General features: G+C 36.4%; 3 protein-coding genes across 17 annotated transcripts; 2 read left to right on the forward strand and 1 right to left on the reverse strand.

The window, feature by feature from the left end:
• The first annotated feature begins 4,613 nt into the window (after positions 1-4,613).
• Positions 4,614-9,744, forward strand: LOC114269624 (vacuolar cation/proton exchanger 2). Of its 15 annotated transcripts, none has more exons than XM_082877681.1 (7): positions 4,616-4,797; positions 4,960-5,044; positions 5,579-5,864; positions 6,014-6,081; positions 8,190-8,275; positions 8,545-8,696; positions 9,124-9,744. In XM_082877681.1, the coding sequence occupies exons 1-7, from the start codon at positions 4,755-4,757 to the stop codon at positions 9,166-9,168; spliced, it is 765 nt and encodes a 254-aa protein (XP_082733807.1). In that variant the 5' UTR covers positions 4,616-4,754; the 3' UTR covers positions 9,169-9,744. The 15 variants fall into 15 exon arrangements, with proteins under 15 accessions (XP_082733804.1, XP_082733798.1, XP_082733799.1 ...); XM_082877684.1 differs by having other exon boundaries at positions 8,623-8,696; XM_082877678.1 differs by having other exon boundaries at positions 4,614-4,670; positions 4,963-5,044; positions 5,610-5,864; positions 8,545-9,744.
• On the forward strand, positions 9,219-9,584 carry LOC145795703 (uncharacterized). The gene has a single exon (XM_082880572.1). It carries the CDS (start codon positions 9,219-9,221, stop codon positions 9,582-9,584), a length of 366 nt encoding a protein of 121 aa, XP_082736698.1.
• Positions 9,745-13,722: 3,978 nt separating the features above from the next.
• On the reverse strand, positions 13,723-15,249 carry LOC114269629 (uncharacterized). Its single transcript, XM_028210994.2, has 2 exons — positions 14,408-15,249; positions 13,723-14,311 (listed from the first exon to the last, which is right to left on the reverse strand). The coding sequence occupies exons 1-2, from the start codon at positions 15,247-15,249 to the stop codon at positions 13,723-13,725; spliced, it is 1,431 nt and encodes a 476-aa protein (XP_028066795.2).
• Positions 15,250-23,697: the final 8,448 nt, after the last annotated feature.

Below are 23,697 nucleotides of genomic sequence, written 5' to 3' on the forward strand. Positions count from 1 at the left end.
AAAGAGTCAAATTTTTTGTACCATTGCCGAGGGGCTTGCTTGAGGCCATACAAGCTTTTCTTCAATTTGCAAACAAATTTCTCTTTTCCTTTCTCTACAAAACCTTCCGGTTGCTCCATGTAAATTTCTTCTTCAAGGTCACCATGAAGAAATGCGGTCTTCACATCAAGTTGCTCAACTTCAAGGTTCATACTTGCAGCCATGCCAAGTACAACCCGAATAGAAGACATCTTTACAACCGGCGAGAAAATCTCATCAAAATCAATACCTTTCTTTTGCCCAAAACCTTTCACAACAAGACGTGCTTTGTACCTTAGATTCTTGCCATCATTCTTCAATTTGAAGACCCACTTATTTCTCAGAATTTTCCTCCCTTTAGGCAACTTCACTAAATCATAAATGTGATTTTCAACTAAGGAATTCATCTCCTCTTCCATGGCCTTTTTCCAATCACCTTTCTTTGCATGCTCAATTGCTTCTTGGTAGCTCTCGGGCTCCCCTTGATCGGAAATCAACACAAATTCATTGGGGGGATACTTTTTTGAAGGTTGTCGGTCCCTTGTAGATTTCCTCAACTCAAGTTGTGGTGACGGTACTTGAGTTGGATGCTCTTCCTCAATTTCTAGCTCAACTTCATTAGGATTAGCATCATCCTCTACATCTTCAATAGGTGGCTGCACATCTCTCCCATTTTCATCATCAACTGAAGATGAAGGAGATAGATCCATGTCAATGAGATCACTAGTTTTTGGCTCCGGTTGATCACCTTTGCCAAAGTCTTCAATTGTTTGGTCTTCAAGAAACACAACATCACGGCTTCGAATGATTTTCTTGTCGACCGGATCCCACAGTCTATACCCAAATTCATCACGCCCATAGCCAAGAAAAATACATTGCCTTGACTTACTATCAAGCTTGGACCTCTCATCCTTTGGAATGTGAACAAAAGCTCGGCAACCAAACACTCTCAAGTGCTCATAAGACACATCTTTACTGGTCCAAACTCTTTCTGGAACATCACCATTCAAAGGATAGGAAGGTGACAAATTGATCACGTCAACCGCTGTCTTCAGTGCCTCACCCCAAAAGGATCTTGGCAATTTAGCTTGTGAAAGCAAACACCTTGTTCTTTCCACAATGGTGCGGTTCATCCTCTCGGCAACTCCATTTTGTTGAGGAGTCTTCTTAACTGTCTTTTGATGCCGAATACCTTGGTTGCGACAATACTCATCAAATGGCCCAATGTATTCACCACCATTGTCTGATCGGATGCACTTCAATTTCTGCCCTGTTTCTCTTTCAACCATGGCCTGAAAATGCTTAAATACTTCTAGAACTTGATCTTTAGTTTTTAGTAGAAAAACCCAAACTTTCCTTGAATAATCATCAATGAAAGTAACAAAATAAAGTGCACCACTATGTGTTCTAACTTTTAAAGGACCACAAACATCCGAATGAATCAACTCCAAAACATTTTCTTTTCTAGAGGTAGCATTTTTATGAAAAGAAACTCTATGTTGTTTACCCGCCAAACAATGAACACAAGTTTTAAGATGTGTACCTTTCAAACTGGGTAGAAGCTCTTTCTTGAACAAAACTTGCAGCCCCTTTTCACTCATGTGGCCAAGCCACTTGTGCCACAATTCGGTAGAAGTATCATCTTAAAGTGCATTGACAACACCTTTACAAATTTTTCCTTGCATCGAATAAAGTGTATGAGTCTTCTTACACTTAGCCACCACCAAAGAACCCTTTGTGAGCTTCCATATTCCATCACCAAATTTGTTATTGAAGCCTTCATCATCTAGCTTCCCGGTAGAGATCAAATTGAGGCGAATGTCGGGAACATGCCTCACATCTTTAAGCAACAACTTGCAGCCCAAATTTGTTTCCAAGCAAACATCACCCATGCCAATAATCTTGGAAAAACCTTCATTACCCATTCGAACAAAACCATAATCTCCTTCGGTGTAGGTAGTGAAGAAATCAACTCGAGAAGTCACATGAAAAGAAGCACCGGAATCAATCACCCAATTGCTCTCTTGGCCCACAAAATTGATACAATCATTTTCACAAACGACCATGAGATCACCATTGGTAGTAACTGTCGTTGTGTCTTCTTACTTCTTGTCCACACTTTTGTCACGCCTTTTCTCCTTATTCTTGAGCTTTCTGCATTCTCGCTTCATGTGCCCTTTCTCATGGCAATAATAGCACTCAATGTCTTTCTTTGAAAAAGAACCATCTTTCGATTTGTCACGGCTTTGATCACGACCATGAGGAGTCTTACTCCTCCCCCTTGTTTTGCTTCGGCCTCTCACAACAAATGCTTCTGAATGAGAGGAACCTGCTGATTTTCTTCTAGTTTCTTCATTCAACAGGCTACTAGTGACTTAGCCCATTGTGACAACTCCATCGGGTGCCGAATTACTGACGGTCACAACCAAAGTCTCCCAACTTTCGGGCAAAGAACTAAGTAGCATCAAAGCCTGCAACTCATCATCAAAAACAATTTTCATAGAAGCAAGTTGGTTAACAATACTCTTTATTTCATTCAGATGTTCCGGAATAGGGCTGCCCTCTTTATATTTTAAATTAACCAACTTACGAAACAGAAAAGCTTTATTTGTGGCTGATTTCCTATCATAAAGGCCCTCTAATTTTTTCCATAAATCATGTGCTGAAGTTTCAGTAGCAACATGATGAAACACACTGTCATCAATCCATTGACGGATAACACCAATGGCTTTTCGATTAAGCCTATTCCATTCATCATCTTTCATACCCTCGGGTTTGCTAGAATCACCCTCAATGGGTCCATATAAATCTTTACAAAATAATAGGTCCTCCATTTTAGTTTTTCAAGTTACCCAATTACTTCCATTGAAGCTAGACATGCGACCCACATTCCCCTCCATTGATTTACACAAATAAATAAATCTAAATAAACCGTAAGCTCTAATACCAGTTGTTAGGGAAAAACGATGTGATTCCCCACAAGTAAATCAAACAATGGGAATAAAAAACTAATGCGGAAAAATTAAATCAAGAGCAACACAAGAATTTTACGTGGTTCCCTCAATGTGAGGTACGTCCACTGGATCGAAATCCGATTCCACTATCAACCAAATAAGTTCCAAACGATTACAAACGAGACACTAATGGTCTCACAAAACCACCATTGGGTGAATTCCAAATAATCACAAATAAACAAGAGGAAAAACCTCACCAAATAGATGAACCAAAATCTTCAGAACCAAAGTTGTAGAAGACCCAAAATAACGAACCAAATCAATACCGAACCAAAACAAAGCAACCGAAACCAATCCGCTGAGTTGAACTCAAGCACTGCCGCCCCAAACCAACAAAAAAACGCCAAAGATGAATTGGCACAAACCCCGCAAAAAAAAGATGTTTTCAGCAACGGCACCACTTCGGAAAAGTTTTGAGCCAAATTTGTAAGAGCCGTGCATACACCTTTTTATAAAGACTAAACAATATATATATATATATATATATTGAATCTTGAATTTAAAAATCAAATCTTAGTAGTTTTTAAATTGGATTGGGTCTCTTCAAATATAATATATAAAATTATATTATACCTAAATCAAGTCAAATTAAAATTCTTCAACAAATCAATTGGGTCCCACACTCCAATAAGGAAGTATATGCCAACATATATATATATATATATATTGTAATGTTAGGTTTTATGAAAGAAATATTATGAAAAAGTTTCATAAAATTTTAAGAAATAATCTAATATAAAGCAACTTACTTTAATGTAAGAGAGTTGTGTTACATTCTATGTTTAGTTTTTGTGTACATGAATTTACTCTTTGTCTTATAGTGCTCTATGAAATATAGGGAATAAGTATATATGATTGCATTAAGATACAATAAAACACCACAAACTAATCCAATAATAAAGAATCTTCATAAAACTTTTATGATATTTCTTTCATAAAATTTAGAATTACTCATATATATTTTGTGGAAAAACTATGGTACACACTCCTCAAAGGGTATATACCATATACACGTTATAATTATAAAAGAAAATTGAATAATTTCATACTTTTTAAGTCATAACTATAAAAAAAAAGAAGTCATAATCAAATACAAAAAAGTAATAATTAAATATGTTAAAATAATGTCATAATTAAAAAAAAAAAGAAATTGATGATAATTAAAGAAGATAATGACATAATTAAAAATATATATAATATGAGAATGTGTATAACAAAATTTTCATATATACAAATGACATAATATAAAATCTTACTATTTTATTTTTGCCAAGACCATTCCATCGAGTCTTTATTTTCAATCTCTCTCCTCTTTATCTGTTCAGCATATAAACTATTTGTTGTGATAATATTAATAATTCTAGCAAAAAAGTGGTAATAGGATCGTTGAAAAAAAAAAAATTATACTACGAATAACTCGAGTCCAATCCAAAGCACAAATCAAACTTTAAACGCAAGTCAGGCTTGACGGGCTTTAAACAACCTGGGTATACGATAATGGGCTTTGACTTGGGCTTGGCACGGCCTCAACCCACTCCAGTTGCAGCCTACCAACCACGCATAACCACCTCCTCCGCGTGGAGAGTACACCAAGTAAATTCCCCACAGTTTATGCACTCACTCCACCGAAAACGAAGGGTAAGGATCAAGAAAACCAACAAACAAACGAATCAAACAATTCTCACCTTTCTCTCTCTTCCATACCAGAATTAATCACATCACATGAGTCATCAGCACAACTATAACAATTGCGGGACTTTTTTGCGTAAATTTTCTTTGGAAATCTTGTTTTCTCTGTGAATTCTCTGCAATTCTATGTCCTTCAGCTAGATCTTCGATTGCTTTCACTAGGGTTATATATATATATATATGTATATTTGATCTCTTTGATGTTCTCTTTCATCTTTGTTGTGAAATTGGGGCTCAGCAGTTATGCCCGTGTTCGGAGATGGAATCTTTAGTGGATGGCTAACAACAATTCACCAATGGCTGGAATCCCATCACATGTCGAAGTGAGTTCTCTCATTATTATTTTATAAATTCAATTCTCCTTTTTGTGAATCGCATGCATCGATCAGATTTTCATTGATATTATGTTCCGTAGTATATAATTCATGTCATGGATTTGGAATGGAAAATCAAGTTAATTCAAATTTTGAACTCTCCAAATCCATTTCCAAAATGTGAATTTTATGCTGCCAAACACTGGTTTAGTGTCAATCAAAGAATGGGTTAGAAGACAATTCTAAGTATGAGAAGTTATTGATCACTCTTGCCACATAATCTTCACTGCAAATGTAAATTTCTCTGATAATTATAAAACAATGAGGAAAAAGAGGAATGGATTATTCAAGGTGGGGATAATGTGCATAGTGCATGCCATATCTGGTATATATGTTACATGAACTTTCCTCTTTGATGAGCATTGTAGCTTTTGTGACCTGCGACATTTTGTTGCTAGAGACCAAATATGAGGTTTTGAACCTATTGACTATGCTCATTAGTATGTTGGATGAGATTTTATATGTGTAGTCTGAAATACACAGGCCTTTGGTGGTAATGACATCGTTTTCACAGATGGGATCATTAGAGGAACATTCAGTGATTGATCTCGAGGATGAGTGCTTGATCAACCATGGGTCTATTGATGGGAGGACAAAACCTCCACAAAGATATAATTCTGTTGCTTTATGTTTGGAGGATTCTGGTTGGGAACATATATGGAAGATTGTGTTAAGCAGAACCAAGGTAGTATTCTTCTCAAACAAAATCAACTTACTGGTGCCTTGTGGGCCTTTAGCAATACTGGTTGATTTGTTTACTGGTCATCAGGTGAGTTTTACGCCTCTCTCTCTCTCTCTCTCTCTCTCTCTCTCTCTCTCTCTCTCTCTCTCTCTCTTAATTATTTTATTTTACTACATCTTTTTGGTCACTATCTAATTAAATGATTGTTCTCATTCATTACTTTAAATTGATTTCAGGGCTCGGTCTTCTTGCTAAGCTTGTTAGGCACCATCCCTTTGGCAGAGCGTTTGGGTTGGATTACAGAGTAATACTTAATGCATTTCCTCTATACCTAGTAATATCTATGTCCATGGACAACATGGTTATGAATGTCAGATACATCATACATGTCTAAAGTATCTGGTTTCATACACATGCTCAACTAGTGTGTCTAATGAGGAAAGAGCAGGCCACATTTTTGTTTGTTAAAGTGTTCCTGACTTGAATACTTTAAAAGACTAGTGGATTCTTTAAGAATTGGGTAAATTGATATTTCAGTTGTTCACATGAATAAATCACTTAGAACTGATGTCTTACTAAGTCCATGCAACAAAGATTTTTGATCTTGTGCACCAACAGATCTTGAGACTTTTTTTTTGGCACCGTTTTACCCCTCCTCTGTTCTGGCGCGTTTCTGTTTGGATTTTCCATCAAAATATTGTGTTTGTGATTTGGATTTCTGTGGAACTTCACGATTTGCTGCTGTCTTCGCGATTTGTGGAGCTTCGTGATTTTTGATTTCGCAATTTGTGGAGCTTCGTGATTTCTGATTGCGCGATTTGTGGAGCTTCGTGATTTCTGATTTCGCGCTTGGTGTATCTTTGCAATTTGTGATTTGCGATTGCGTGTTTGGTGATTCTTCCTATTTGTGATTTTGCGTTTGGTGTATAGCTACATTTTCTGATTTGTGGTGTTGTGGAGTTAGGTCGACTGGTATGTTTGATTTTGATTTCAATTTCAATGTTTTGGTTCTTTTTAGTTTGAGTTGGTGATTTTGATTTTGTGGTGATATTGTTGTAACTTTGTTGTTTCTGTTGCGATTGAATTTGTGTTTTGATCATGATATTGAAAGTTTAGAGATATGTATTTGTTGATTGAATTTTAGATTTTTATTTTTTTTGGTTACGAAATTGTGTTGATTGAACACAGGTGTTGGTTTGTTATTTTATACAGTGATAATTTTTATCACTGTGTATTTTGGGGGTGATGTTGGATTAACTTTTTCAACAGTGATAAATTTATGAGTGAGTATGGGAATAGGAGATAATTTTATCACTGTATTTGATTTTGTTTTAGGGTGTTTGAGTTGTTTTTTGAAATGTAATTGTTGTTTGTTGCAGGATTTATAGTGATGGAGAATTGTTTGTTTCTTATGTGCAAGTTTAGAGGTGTGACATTGGTTATCAAGTATAGTGATGGATTTAATTTCAAGGATTTAGTATATAAATTGTGTGCAAAGTGGAGTGAGTTAGTTGGTAGTTCTTTGAATATATCGTATTCAATGGCTGGACATTCTTCTTGTGGTCTAGAAAGTGAAGAGGATTTGGAGGTTATGGTTGGACTGGCACTTTCTTGTGATATTCATCGTATTGATGTTTTTGTAAAGTGTTGTTCTTTGGGTGAAGGTTATATGATTTGTGATGGTGAAGCTAGTAGTAGTAGTAGTAGTAGTAGTAGTAGTAGTAGTAGTAGTGTTGTTTGTGAAATTGATTTTTTGCCTTCATTTTATCAAAATCAACGGAAACCTTTGCTCTCCGATGGGTGGGTTAATTGTATGAAAGGAGTGGGACAAAGGTTTGCTTAAGGAGTTGTTGAATTTCGAGATGCGTTGTCAAAGTATTCTATTCATTCCGGTTTTAATTTTGATTTTGTTAAGAATGATAAGGATCGTGTCACTGTTCATTATAAGAGAAGGGCTGATTTGGGATGTTTATGGAGCGTGCATGCTAGAGTGGAAAATTATAGTAAAGCTTTTGTTATTAAATAATTTGATGATGTTCATACTTGTGGATCTTCTTTTCGTATAATTAAACATGCTAGGATGACTTCAAGTATAATTAGTGGGCTAATTTCTAGTGATATTCGTAACAAGGCTTTGACATCGGTTAGTGAGGTGGTTTGTGATTTCAAGGACTATTATGGAACAGAAGTTTCTTATCGGCGAGCTTGGATGGGTGTTGAAAAAGCAAGGGGTCTTCTTTTTGGTGACTATTCATCATCATTTGACGATCTTCGTTGGTATGCTGATGCCGCTAATGCTTGCAATCCGAGGAGTGTTTTTGTTATGGAATTTGATATTGATAGTAAAGGAAGACATTTCAAATGCTTGTTTTTCGCTTTTGAGGCATGTATTCATGGTTTCAAGTATTGTAGGCCTGTGTTGATGCTTGGTGAAACTTTTTTGAAAGGAAGACACAAAGGTTGTTTATTGGCTGCTACGGCGAAAAATGGTAATCAAGGTATATTTTGTGTTTATGTGTTATTATTATTGAAATAGTGATAATTCTATCATTTTTGTTACTGGAGAGTACTGATAATTGAGTATGGTCAATCTATTAGTGATAAATTTATGCTGTATACTTTTTGTTAAATTTTTATATTTATATAGTGATAAATTTATCTATGGTTGGTGCTATATGTTATATACTTTGTGTTTTGATTTTTTTTTTATAATCTTTTTAATTTGTTATTGATAACTTGTATATATATATATATATTTTGTTTGTAGGTTTGTATCCGTTATGTTTTATGATTGTTGATGGTGAAAGTTATGACAGTTGGCATTGGTTCTTGTCAAAATTATTAGGTATTTTGACTCCGGAGAGGGATATTGCGTTTGTTACTAATCGACATGGAGGTTTGCTGAAAGCTTTAGCTGAGGTCTTTCCGTTTTCTTGTCATTCTTTTTGTCTAATGCATTTGAAGACAAACTTGAAGACTTATTTGTCAGTGAAGAGTCGTGAATCAAAAGAGTATTTGCTTACTCTTTTTAGTATATGTGCATATGCTCCTACTATTGAGTTGTTTAATGAGCTATTTGAAGAATTTAAGGGTCGTTGTGGTCGTAGTGTTGAGAGGTTTCTTGAGGATTTATCTAATGAGTGTTGGTGTAACGCTTATTTTCAAGGCAAGAGGTATGGTGAAATGTGCACAAATACTGCGGAATCTTTTAATTCATGAATTAGGAATGAACGCCATTTGTTTTCAACTAGTCTTGTTGATGCTATACGGGTGAAACTAATGGAGTAATTTTCAAGAAGGAGAGAAGTTGGGAATAAGTGGAATCGTATTATTTGTCCTTTTGCAGAGAAAAAGTTGGAAGAAGCTTTTAATGATACAAAAGCATGGATAGTTAAGAAATGTAACGATGACATTCATGAAATCGAATTGGATCATTCAGTTATGGTTGATATTGGGAAACGTTGTTGTTCTTGTCGATTGTGGGAAATTGATTCTTTTCCTTGCAAACATGGTTTTTGTGCTATAAAGAGGAGTGGGAAGGATCTGAATTGCTTTCTTGATGATTACTACCGTGTTAGTAGTTATTATGATTCTTATTCACATTCTATCTATCCAGTTCCTAGTATGTGGAAGCCAAATGTAATTGTTGATGATGACGTTGTTTTACCTCCTCTTTGTAAGAGACCAGCTGGACGTCCAAGAACGGAGAGAATACCTTCTAAGGGCGAAATCAAGAGAATTAGATGCAGTAGGTGTGGAAAGATGGGAACTTATAATTGGAAGACATGTAAACAAGCTTTGCTTTAGTTGTATTGATTTTAATTGAATTACTTTGTTTGAGAGTTGAGAGGTGTTACTTGCATTGAATGATTGAGTATTTTTTGAAAGATGTATCATTTTGGTACTCGCATTGAATGATTGAGGAATTTGTTGATTAGAAATTATATTTTTTGCTGATATTTTTACAGGATTAAGTTTCACATATTTATGTTATTTGATTTGGGTTAAATATAGTTGCCGTTTTTTGGTGTTTTATAAAGTGATAAATTTATCACTGGTTGGTTTGGACAAGTTGATGGATTATTTTTTTATAAGAATGATAAATGTACCATTAATGTGGTTCTCAAATTTTTTTATTTTGAAGAATGATAAATTTATCACTTATCGTGTGGGAAGAGTTGATAGTTTATTACATTTATGTCAGTGGTTGATAAATTTATCACTGTCATATCCAAGCAAATGTTCTTTTCTACAGTGATAAATTTATCATTGTATGGAGTTATCTAGTTTTCCCAGGAAAAATTTCCACAATACAATGGTGTAGATCAAATCTCTATAATACATAATTGCATATCTGTTGTGTTAACTGTTTTAAAAAGCAAAATTTTTTAAATCAACTACCATGTTTATTTGGTTTAGCAACAAGTTCTTAGTCTGCATACTGTTTTGTGGTCACTCAGAAGCTAGCTTTGGATGTTTGAGTTGTTTAACTGAAGTATCAAATGGTTTTGATTATTCAGAAATCACCAATGATGGCATGTTCTTACATTCATTCTCAAAGTTGGGAATATCTACAAATTGTAACAGTATTTTAATTTCCAATTTGGACAATGTAATAGTGCTTGTGTTTTAATTTTCAATTAGGTAAATTTTTTATTATTTTTTATAGTGTTTTGTTTACTTGAATTGGGGAAAAAGAATGAGAGAGAGAGAGTCGCTGGTTTTTTCGTTTGAACATTGGTAAATTTATCAGTGTTAACAGTGATAAATTTGTTATAGTTATGAAAGAAGAAGGGAAGCAAATCCATCGTTATAACAAATTTTATCACTCAATTAGGAAAATTAAGCAAATCTGTCAATCTTATAGCAAACTTTCTCACTGATTTGGGCAAAGTAAGCAAATCTGGCATTGTATAGCAAATTTTATCACTGAATTAGCAAAAGTAAGCAAATCCATCATTGTATAGGAAATGAACATGAAAATGTGATTATTATGAAGTTGAATATCGCTCATAAATTGATACTGTATGGTACAGATTGGAAATAGCTTCAAGTCGAATTGTATCACTCAATTATAGTTATGAGAGAAGAAGGGAGGCAAATCTATCATTGTAACAAATTTTATCACTGAATTAGGAAAATTAAGCAAATCTATTATTATTGTAGCAAATTTTATCATTGAATTGGGCAAAGTAAGCAAATCTGTTATAGTATATCAAATTTTATCACTGAATTAGCAAAAGTAAGCAAATCTATCATTGTATAGCAAATGAACATGAAGATGTGATTATTATTGAAAATAGTTTCAAGTCGAATTTTATTACTCAATTATAGTTATGAAAGAAGAAGGGAAGCAAATACGTAATTATGAAATAAGAAGAGAAGCAAATCCATCATTATAACAAATTTTATCACTCAACTATGAAAATTAAGCAAACCTATCATTCTTATAGCTATTTTTCTCACAGAATTGGGCAAAGTAATGAAATCTGTTATTGTATATCAAATTTTATCACTGAATTAGCAAAAGTAAGCAAATCCATCATTCTATAGTGAATTTTATAACTCAATTACAGTTATGAACGAAGAAGGGAAGCAAATCCATCATTATAACAAATTTTATGACTTAATTAAGAAAATTAAGCAAATTTATCATTCTTATAGCAAATTTTCTCACTGAATTGGGCAAAATAATCAAATCTGTTATTGGATAGCAAATGAACATGAAGATGTGATTATTGTGAAGTTCAATATCACTTAATTATAGTTATAAAAGAAGAGCGGAAGATGAATACGACTCACGTTTCATTTGCATGTTTGTTGAAGATGAACGAAACAGGGAATGTAGATCGAAACGGTGAAGGATTTGCTGGAAATCTGTTCGGAATCAGATTATTGATCGAAACAGAGGTGATTTCTTTGGAAACGATGGGAGATACAGGGAAAATCTCTTCATTTGTTTTGATTTCCAAATCGCAAATCGCCTCAGAATGGTTTCCAAATCACCTCAGAATAGTTTCCAAATCAGAACATTTGAGAAGGAGCGTGTGTTTCATGCGCACAGGGTAGACCTCGTGATATGCTCTTTGATTCATGCGTGTGGTGTGACATTCAGGGGTAAAATTGGAAACTAAAATAGGGCAGGACTTGGTGGGTATTAATTTGTTTGCATGGGACCGGCTGGTAAGTGCCCCAAATTCTTAGGTGGTTTGATTCCAAGTTGATTACAAATTTTAAAATTCTTACAAATTAAAATAAATTGTTAATACCAAAAGATTGTTTATTCAATTATCAGTATTACATTAATGTAAATTGATCATTTTAACTAATAAAAACCCGATAAACATTACATATGAGCACAAACATTGAAATTAAAAATATCCAAACATCAATCATCAAATTTAAGGGATAATTAGAGAAACAACAAAAACATAATACTTGTAAAACAAATTAAACTGCAGCAAAATGAGAGCTTTCCAGCACCAAATAACATCCAAAAGAGACCTCAACCTTGGCTTCTCTTCAAACAAAACTACTTTTCAAACACACTACTAATGGAGAGTCATCAGAAACTCTGATTAATGTCAAAGCCGAGTACGATATTGAAGCAGAAGAAGAAACTAGAATGCCAGACAAGACATTAAAGTCGGCACTTGCTTTCATCGAAGGCCTTGAAAGTTATATGTTAAACCAGGGTACTTAAAAGAATTTGTTGAAGTTCCTTTCCAGGAATTGACATCTTTAGAAACATAGGTCATTGTCACTCCCTCTGTCAAAACAAACATGATCCATTGTTAAATGAGGATCCAACAAAATAAAAATTATTCGAAGTTCTACATTTTTATGTCATTAAGCGATCAATTCAGCAGCTAAAGCAAAGTTAAAAGAGAAAAAAAAAAGGATAAATTAGACAAGCAATCGATTCAGGCCAAATCAATAAGACATTTATAGGAGAAAGTTGCAGGTAAAAAGTGTATGAAATGTAGGTATATTTCATTCATATTTCACCTACCTTTTTCTTTTCCTTTCCAAATCCCTACCCAAATCTATGATCCAAACACAGCCTAAAGGCAATAGATTTGTATTGATGCTCTATTATTTATTTATTTTAAAACAAACCTAACAAAATCAGTGACATTTTTGGGTGATAAACTGTGTAGTAATCCAATGAAACAGAATGAGACATCGTGTCGGACAACTAAAGCTTTGTATCCAGTCCTCTCTTTTAGGACTCTGCCATGCATATATAGCTAGAACTATCCTGCTTATTCTTTTAGGATTGTGCCATGAATAAAATATTTTACTAGTTTAAATGTAATAAAAAGAAACCATAAATGCAATGAAAGGTGACATAGAGCACCAAAGAAATTGTTAAGGAGGATGCAAAATAAACTGGCAGGCAGAACTAGTCCTGTTTTTCAACAGACATAGATGAAACAAAAATGCTTTTCATTACAAAGTGAGCAATAATCACAGAGAGCAACTACAGCAAGGGCATACATAGTCGAAGAAATAATTGGGGTGTAGCATTACCATTTAAGCCATCACTGTGGAAGGAATGATATTCTTTCAGCCTAAGAAGCACGGGTGCGGGTACGAGTACGGTACGGGTACGCCGATACGGCAAAACCCCAAAAAAGTAGGGTACGGGTACGGCTGCGGTACGCCGATATTTTTTTATTATTTTTTTATTTTTTATAATTATGGTTAAAAGATCCAACCTACAAATTGCAATTAAATATCAAAACTAAAAAGAGAACTATAAAACTAAAAGACAAATATTAATATATTTGAATTCAACATAACATAACCAACACCAATTCAGTCCATGATCCAAGCAAAGGAAAAACAACCAACACCAAAAGAAAAAAAAGGCCAATTCAGTCCATAACACAAGCAAAGGAAAAAAAACAAAAGAAAGCCCTATATATCTAAACTTGACACTTCAAAGTTCACTTCCATCAACTTCATCATTGAATAAAATAGCTTCCATCTCTGGCTCATCAAGTGAAAGATTTGCAATTTCAAGGAAACCAGAACCCTCCAATGAATCAAATGCATCTCCCCCAACGTCCCATAACTTGGTCTCTCCTTCTGTGTATAGTTGACTCCACCTTGATAAGAGGTGAATATTGGAGTGCACAAAAATCAAATCCTCGCACCGTTGTGGTGTCATTTTATTCCTCCTCATAGAGTGAATGAAAGAGTAGGTGCTCCAATTCCTTTCACGATATGATGACGAACATGGTTGGCTAAGTAATTTCACTGCCAAGGATTGGAGCATAGGTGCAGAAGAGCCATGTGCCAACCACCAAACCACTGGTTCCATTACCCCTCTATCACATATTGAGTCAGAGTCACTAAAACTTTCCAAACAACCTGAAAACTTCACATACTCTGTATTAACAACCCTTCTCTCATCTGAATCAGGAAAGTATCTCTTAAAACACTTGATTCTTATCTCAGAAATTTCAACATCTTTGTGAGGAGGAACACGAATGGGATTTTCATGAAGCCACATCCCACTATAATACCTAGATTTCATAATTAGAAAAAAATAATAAGTAAATTATGCAATGAAAAAAATTAAAGTATAAACCTTGGATTCATGAGTCTAATGTGAATTATACCTTGGATTCAAGGAATGAGCAAGGCAATGAAGAGGTGTGCTACTTTTTGTCCACCTTTCCACTAATATTTGATGCACTACAGAATAAAAGGATGACTCTTCATTTTCTGACTTCCCTTCACGCCTATAGATGGATGCCTTCACCCGTTCAATCATTGAATCCCACATCTCATAAACCAAATGTAGACATGGCTTATCAGCGTCACAAAATCTAAGCATCTCATAAATAGGCAATGTGAATGAGAGTATATATTCAATCTTATCCCACCAAACATCATTCAACAACTTTTCCTTTACAACAACTGCTTTCCCAACATCATCTTTCTTGTAAGAAGCCCATTTGTCACTTATGACCATTGTTTGGAGACCATGATATATAAGTTTAAACCTTTTTAGCATAACAATTGCAGATGCAAAGCGTGTATCTGCAACATAAAGTAGCTTTAAAGGTACAAACTCATTAAAAATAGCTAATCTCATAGAATGATTCATGACGAAATGTTTCACAAACATTACATCATCAATCACAGTAGTGATCCAATGGCATTCATCATAAGCATATGCAACAACTCCAACTTCGTTCGCAGCACAAATGTTCTTAAGAGCAAGATTAAGAGTGTGAACTACACAAGGTGTCCAAAAGATCTTCGGATAATTACCTTGAATAATTGATCCAGCTGCACTACAAACTGGAGCATTATCAGTAATTACCCGAATTACATTATTAGGACCCACTTCATCAATCACTTCACTGATTAATTTGGCAATATGGTACTTGTCCTTGGTCTCACCCTCACAATTAACAGCTTTTATAAACATAGCTCCACCATTACATGCTGCCATAAAATTAATGAGAGGCCTCCTTTGTGCATCAGTCCATCCATTAGATACTATACTCAACCCCTTCTTATCCTATGACTTCTTAGTTGGTTCTAATAACCTTTCAATATTTGCCCTTTCTTTTTGAAGTAAGGTAGTCCTCAACAAATTATATCTAGGAGGGACATACCCAACAATTTGATTCTCAGCAGCATATTGAAAAGCATCCACAAAGTATGGATTCCTAGCCAAATGGAAAGGCAAACCGGCTGAATAGAACATACGGGCAATTAAAGAATGTAAATGCTCTCTAGCACTTTGATTGAATGCCCTATCTAAAGGACTACTCCCAATTGCCTTTCTCTTTCTTGGTGCATAACCTTCCATTCTAAATGTTCCAACATCTTCTACACTGCCGTGGCTAGCACTAATTTGAGAAAATGGAGGTGGTAAAGGAACATTTTTTGGCTTTGCCATTTTTTTCCGGTTCTCAGCTTCTTGATCTACCTTTCGAATTTCAGAAAGAAGATCACTCTTGTTCTTCACAGTTGCACACACTCTAATTCCATGGCCAGTAAGTAGCAACAAATGGGCTCTAACTCTAGAATATGACCCTTGGTACTCAGTGTTACAAAAATTACACTTAAATTTTGTATTACCACTTCCTCCTTCTCCCCTTTTAACTAATTTTGTAACATAGCCCCAAAGAGGAGCATTTTCATCTCCAGATTGATCAATGGAAGGAGCAGAAGCACTTGCAGCAGATGAACCTAAACTGCTTGATGAACTCATTTTCCTATAAGCATAAAAAATAATATTTTTGATTATTAAAAATAATATTTATGATTATTAACATTCTGTTGAGGAATAACTAATTTTTTTGATTATTAGCATTTTCATCTCTAATTTTTTTATTATTAATAACTAATAATAATATTTATGATTATTAGCATTTTCATCTCTAATATTTATTATTAATATTTATTAGCATTTTCAGTATTAATAACTAAAGAAGAAACAAGAAAAAAAAAATAATACATAAAGATGAAGAGATATACCTCTGATGCCGTGGGTTGAAGATGAGGGTGATCTCTGCGTCGAAGTCGAAGTCGAAACCGAGGGTCGAAGTCGATATCTGGGTCGAAGTCGAACACGAGGGTGAGTGAGGGTCGAAGTCGATCTCTGTTTCGAAGTCGCAGACGAGGGTGAGTGAGGGTCGAAGTCGATCTCTGTTTTGAAGTCGCAGACGAGGGTGAGGGTCGAAGACGAGGGTGAGGGTCGAAGTCGATCTCTATTTCAAAGTCGCAGAAGAGGGTGACGGTCGAAGTTGCCTCTTCTCTTTGCTTCGATGAGATTAGGGCAAAAAAGTGATGAGATTAGAGCATTCGTATACACATCTTTTCTTTTTCTTTTTTTAAAATTTTTCTTAATATTGCTTCGGTACCCCTTAATTTTTTAGAAAATTTGATTTCTACCCCCGCCGTACCCAAAACGCACCAAAGGCGTACCCATGCTGTACCCAACTGAGGTAGAAGTACCCGACTAATTTTTGTCGTACCCCTTACGCGTGCAGTCGTACCGGTACGCGTACCCGCACCCGCACTCGATAAGTACCCGGTGCGTGTACGGCACTATTTTTGGAGTACCCGTGCTTCATAGCTTTCAGCAGATCAAGTGGCTTTGACTTTTTGTCTTTTGGCCTAGAAGACCAATGCACCCTTCAAGAAACAAAGCAATTCAAGAAAATAAGTTGTCAGGATACTAAAGATATAAACATAATTGTGTATAGGTTGGGGGAAAAAAATGGAAGGACAAAAAAGCGACAACTTCTTACTATTGTTCAATGAGGAATTTTACTGAAATGTTTACTAGACCAATAGTTACCGGAAAAGTAGAGGAAACATTGAAGGGCATCCATGATTTTTGGATGGTCTCATTCCAGTGATTCCCACCATTCTATGTCTTCATCTACTATGATCTCTTCAAGAGCTGTGGGAGCCGCTGGTTGTCCATTAACAAGGGCTAGAAAGAAAGGTAGCCTTTTTAGCCTAGGACATTTTCTTACTTCAATTACTTCAATGGAATCACATACCAGTATTCCCTCGTAGATGCTTTCCAACCATGGCAAATCCACCAGTTTTAACATCGCTAACTTAGGTAGAGTAATTGTGGTTTCATTGTCATCATTGTCATTATTACTGAACAGCTTCTTGATTTTGGGACAACAAGTAATTTCCAACTCATGAAGACAGGAAAATGTTTTGTGTGAAGGTGCAATTACTCCAAACCCCAACCGAAAATCCGACAAATCAGAGAGATACAATTTCTCAAGGCCAAAAGCGACACAACAACACTCTCCTAATTGATCTTCATCTGCTTCTTTGATTGCAACCTATTCTTTTCCTAACTTTGATTGCAAACTATTCTTTTCCTCAGTCAGTCCCTCAACAATTAAATATCTTATTAAATCATTTCTTCCAATTTGATAGTCTTCAGGATAAAAGGCGTAATACAAGAAACAATGCTGCAGCTTTATATCATTTAAGCGATTATAACTAAGTTTTAATACTGGCAATACATCCTTTTCCATGCCTTCTTGCCCCATTGTATTCTTTCAGTTCTCACAACACATTCCTCCATTCATGAATGGTATCTATCCCTCTCATGCTTGCAGCCATGGTAATAATCCCAAGTGGCAAACCAGCACATTCAGCCGCCACAGCCATTACAATTTCTCTTACTTCTGGAGAAAGTGCCATGTGCTGTCCAAGTTTCTCCCTGAATAAGTTTCAAGCTTCCGCATCAGAAAGGGGCTTCACTTTGATACTCACTTGTCAATCCATCCTACAGCATACATCAAACGAGCGAGTAGTTAGAACTAACTTGCATCCATTCACTCTATTTGGAACTCCAACTCTATCTAGAAGAATTTTATTCCACACATCATCCAAAATGAGTACATACCTTGTACTTGTCAACTCTTGTGACAATTGTGCTGCCCTTTTTTTCTCTTCATCCTCGCTTGTCAAAACTAATTTCAAATTTTTGGCAATGTCACTCTGTAACTTACAAATGCTAAAGGCTTATGATATTGTAAACCAATAAACATTATCAAAAGCATTACACTTTTCTAAAAGTATATTATGGATATGCAAAGTAAGGTTCCCCACTCCCCCCATTCCATAAATTCCAATGCGTAGCACCTCATCATCCATTAAGCGTTCCAAAATTTCCTTCAGATTTTGCTCAAATCCTTGACCTATTAATTTTGTTGTCAACAGAGGCTCTCCTCTGGTCTTAGGCATGTCAAGTAGAAGCCCTGCTGGAAATCTACCTTGATCACGGAGTTCCACAATTTCTCCATTCAATTAATCAATATGATTTCCCTGTGACAGAAGTGAGGAAAGGTTCCTTTCTTGTTGTTCTATGATTTACACATTTTTTTTTGTCCATTCTACATTTTTCAACCAATTTTCAACTTCATGTTTTCATTTCTTTCCTGATTGCAGTTCTGCAACTTCTAGTTGTACAGACATGACATCTGCATCGCAGCTTAATGCTTCTATGTTGCTTCTGAGCGTCTTCATCTTTTCATCCAGGCCATTGTAACTTACAATTAAGTTCCCAAGCATCTCCATTACAATAGCACAGCCTGATAATCAAACAATAAAATCTGATTAAAGGGAAATTCTACTATAAGTACCCCATGAGCGGGGTGTACCATATATGCCCCAGTTACAATGGTTATGGTCCTAGTATGACCTACAAAGCATGCGTGCGGGTACAGATACTGATATGGATGCATTATGGATATGTCAATACGTCAGGATTTAAAAAAAATAAAGATACGTGTACGGTTAGGTACGTTAATAATATATATATTTTTTAAATTTATAATTTAAAATTCCACCTACGCATCAAAGTTCAATATCAAAATTAAAATGAAAAATTACAAAATTAAAAGAGAAATCATAATTCAACAATATTAACATCAAAGCAAAGTCCATAAGCTATTTTAAAGTTATTAAATAAGAGAAATTACAAAATAAAGTTTCATTCCAAATGTAAGCTATGCAAAATTTAGAAATTTGAAATTTCAATTTTCAATTCCTACCAACTTCATCATAGCATATTTTGCAATTTCAAGTAAATAAATCAAAACCTTTCTAATAAATTAAACATATGTCTCCCAATGTTGCATAACTTGGTGTACCTTAATATACTCACAACTCAATTGCCAAGGAATGTATAAAAAATATTCATTCACATACAGCCCTATTGGTACACGTACGAGCTGTGTTTCATGGACTCATCAGTTTAGGGCAGAGTAGTCGTGTAGACACGACACGGGTGCGGGTGTGAGATCTGTGTTAGAATGGTGTTTTGGGAAGTTGCTGATTAGTGACCTTTTAATTTTAATTTTAATTTTTTTAAAAAAAATAGAGATGTAACCCAAAAAAAAAAAATACAAAAGCTGACATTTTACCATGTAACCTTTTGGAAAGCAAATAAGAAGTTAAATTTTAATTTTTAACCCATGAGCCATATTACTTCTCATATTTTTTTAACTCTTGAATCATATCACTTCTTATATTTTTTTACCCATAAAAAGAAGAAAAAAAGTCAAAAAAACAAGTTTTAACCTTCCCAAAACACTCTTATGTTGCCAAAACGCCCTAGATTCGGCTTGGTTTTCTCAGAAATGGCTGACAAGAGAGACGAGTGAAGAAAGATTGTTGAGAAACTTACAGTGGTAGCTGCACCTTTGTCGCCGAAGGTCACAAGCTTTTGTCACTGAAGTCACAAGCCTCACCGGAGAACCGAGAAAAATGAAAAAAAAGGTGTCGGGACATATTTTTGGGTAGTCCACATGGCCGATGTTGTTAGCCAAGGTGCCACGTGGGCGGATCATGGTGCCGAGATATGGTGCGATAATACCGGAATCCGAGATATTTGGATAGAGGACTAGAGTTCTAGATGACATCAAACTACCTATTTGGATAAAAGATGAGACTCTTGAGGAAGTTCATCTTAATGTGAATAGTGTGAGTTGTGATAGATGTTATCCTTATAAAGGATAGAGTCTCATGAAGTAAGACTTCTAGGGGAAATTGGAAACTGATCATTATAAAAGTATAAGGCAACCCCAGTGGGTCTAAGGTATGCTTTTTATGTTTTGACTTGTGAGCTGAATACTTGATTTGATATCTTTGAGAGATTACTGACTTGATCATTGGAGTGCCCCTGGGTGGACGAACTATCGCGGTATTCTCATCTTCTTGTTGGCAGGTGTTGGGCTTAATATATTCTGCCGATACTCTTCAGCTGAGTTCCCGCTTTGGTAATCAACACCCACAATTTGGCGCCATCTGTAGGAACTTAGTTAGAATAGATGGGCATCATTGTGCAAGATCAACGTTTCGACAACGACGAGTTCAGTGTAGATGAAGAATGTGTCAACATTGACAGAATGAAGGCCCTTCCAGAAGGGATGAATGCAAAGATAAGGAGAATGAGCGCTCCTGAGGAGATAAAGACAACCTTCAAGTAGACAAGATCTCGGCCTAGATGATTAGGTTCGAGAAGACAAGAGCTCAACCCAAGTGAGCAGATCCCAAATTCTAGATCTCGGATCCCAGACCCAAGAAGACAAGATCTCGGTCTAGATGAGTAGGTCCGAGAAGACAAGAACTCAGCCCAAGTGAGCAGATCTCGGATTCCACATCTCGGATCCTAGATCCCAAAAGGCAAGATCTTAGCCTAGAGGATTAGGTCTGAGAAGACAAGAGCTCAGCCTAAGTGAGCAAATCCCAAATTTCAGATCCCGGATCCCAGATCACAGAAGACAAGATCTCGACCTAGATGATTAAGTCTAAGAAGACAAGAGCTCAGCCTAAATGAGCAGATATCGAATTCCAGATCCCGGATCCCGAATCCCAGAAGACAAGATCTCGGCCTAGATGATTAAGTCCAAGAAGACAAGAGCTTAGCCTAAGTGAACAGATCCCGGGTTTCAGATCTCGGATCCTAGATCCTAGAAGACAAGATCTCGGTCTAGATGATTAGGTTCGAGAAGACAAGAGCACAGTCTAAGTGAGCAGATCCCGGATTCCAGATCTCGGATCCCAGATCCTAAAAGACAAGATCTCAACCTAGATGAGTAGGTTCGAGAAGACAAGAGCTCAACCTAAGTGAGCAGATCCCGGATTCCAGATCCCCAATCCTAGATCCCAGAGGACAAGATCTTGGCCTAGAAAAGTAGGTCCGAGAAGACAAGAGCTCAGCCTAAGTGAGCAGATCTCAAATTCCAGATCCTGGATCCCAGATCCTAGAAGACAAGATCTCGGCCTAGATGATTAGGTCCAAGAAGACAGGAGCTCAACCTAAGTGAGCAGATCCCAGATTCTAGATCTTGGATCCCAGATCCCAGAAGACAAGATCTTGGTCTACATGATTAGGTTCGAGAAGACAAAAGCTCAGCCTAAGTAAGCAGATCTCGAATCCCAGATCCCAGTTCCTAGATGACAAGATCTCGGCCTAGATGATTAGGTCTGAGAAGACAAGAGTTCAGCCTAAATGAGCAAATCCCAGATTCTAGATCTCAGATCCCAGATCCTAGAAGGCAAGGTCTCGGCCTAGATGATTAGGTCCAAGAAGATAAGAGCTCAGCCTAAATGAGCAGATCTCGGATTTCATATCCCAGATCCCAGAAGACAAGATCTCGGCCTAGATAATTAGGTCTGAGAACACAAGAGCTCAGCCTAAGTGAGCAGATCCTGGATTCCAGATCCCAGATCCCATATCGCAGAAGACAAGATCTTGGCCTAGATGATTAGGTCCGAGAAGACAAGAGCTCAGCCTAAGTGAGCAGATCCCAGATTCTAGATCCCGGATCTCAGATTCCAGAAGACAAGATCTCGGCCTAGATGATTAGGTCCAAGAAGACATGAGCTCAACCTAAGTGATCAGATCCCGGATCCCAGATCCTAGATCCTAAAAGACAAGATATCGGCCTAGATGATTAGGTCCGAGAAGACAAGAGCTCAGCCTAAGTGAGCAGATCCCGGATTCTAGATCTCGGATCCTAGATCCTAGAAGACAAGATCTCGGCCTAGATGAGTAGGTCTGAGAAGATAAGAGTTCAACCTAAGTGAGCAGATCCCGAATTCTAAATCCCGGATCCTAGAAGACAAAATCTCGGCCTAGATAAGTAGGTCCGAGAAGACAAGAGCTTAGCCTAAGTGAGCAGATCCTGGATTCCAGATCCCGGATCCCAGATCCTAGAAGACAAGATATCGACCTAGATGATTAGGTCCGAGAAGACAAGAGCTCAGCCTAAATGAGCAGATCCCGAATTCCAGATCTCAGATCCTAGATCCTAGAAGACAAGATCTCGGCTTAGATGAGTAGGTTCGAAAAGACAAGAGCTCAGCCTAAATGAGCAAATCCCAGATCCCAGAAGACAAAAAAGAAGCACACAAGATCAAACTGAAGTCAACCAGGTTCTGCCTGTCCACAGAAGGCCATCTGTACAGAAGGACTTTTATTGGACCTCTATTGCGATGTGTACATCCTTCCAAAGTTGAAGACTTTTTACACGAGATTTATGTAATAGGAAGATCTGTTGCCTACTGTAACGCCCTCAAAATAATAACAATAAACCCACCAGATAAGACATGCATTTACATTTAAACTAACCACATTCCTTTCATTCATTAGAATTCCGTTACATAAGTATTACATGTCAACCTCATAACAAAATGCCCTACGGGCTTACAGCTTTCCAAGTTAACACTTGGTTACAACAAAGAGTCCTAACTCGTTTACACATTAAGCCCTTGGCTTGAAATTACATGTAATACATCAACAGTAAAACGACATAACTATGTCCGCCACTAGCCTCCCAGCTATGTCCTTGGAGGTGGCATGCTTCCTGCACCTGAAAATGATATTCCCATATAGGGTGAGCCACAGCCCAGTAGAAATACACTAAACCAACCATGAACAATGACTAAAACATTAGCAATTGATAGTTGGTCAACACTGATTCAATCACATAAATTACATATTTATGTCAACGACTTACAAGTCCCAATTACTTTTCATTTTCCCTTTTTCAACAGATAAGCATGCTAGCTCTATCATCATTTCCACAGATATGTATAAAAACTATATCTCACATTCAGATAAGCATAAAAGCTATATCCACAATCTCAACAGATATGTATATCAACAATATCCACAGATAAGCATACAAGCTGTATCCACACTCTACAACAGATATGTATATCAACAATATCCACAGATAAGCATACAAGCTGTATCCACACTTCACTTCACAAAGATAAGCATATGAGCTCTATCTTCACTTCTCTAGACAAGCATATGAGCTCTGTCTACGGAGTACATCCCCTATCTCCTCCAAATACCTATCCGGTTTAGAGGTACATCCCCTATCTTCCCCTAAACCGC

Source organism: Camellia sinensis, chromosome 7, assembly GCF_055761805.1.
Source record: "Camellia sinensis isolate YWXY chromosome 7, ASM5576180v1, whole genome shotgun sequence".
In the NCBI taxonomy this organism is placed as follows: Eukaryota; Viridiplantae; Streptophyta; class Magnoliopsida; order Ericales; family Theaceae; genus Camellia; species Camellia sinensis.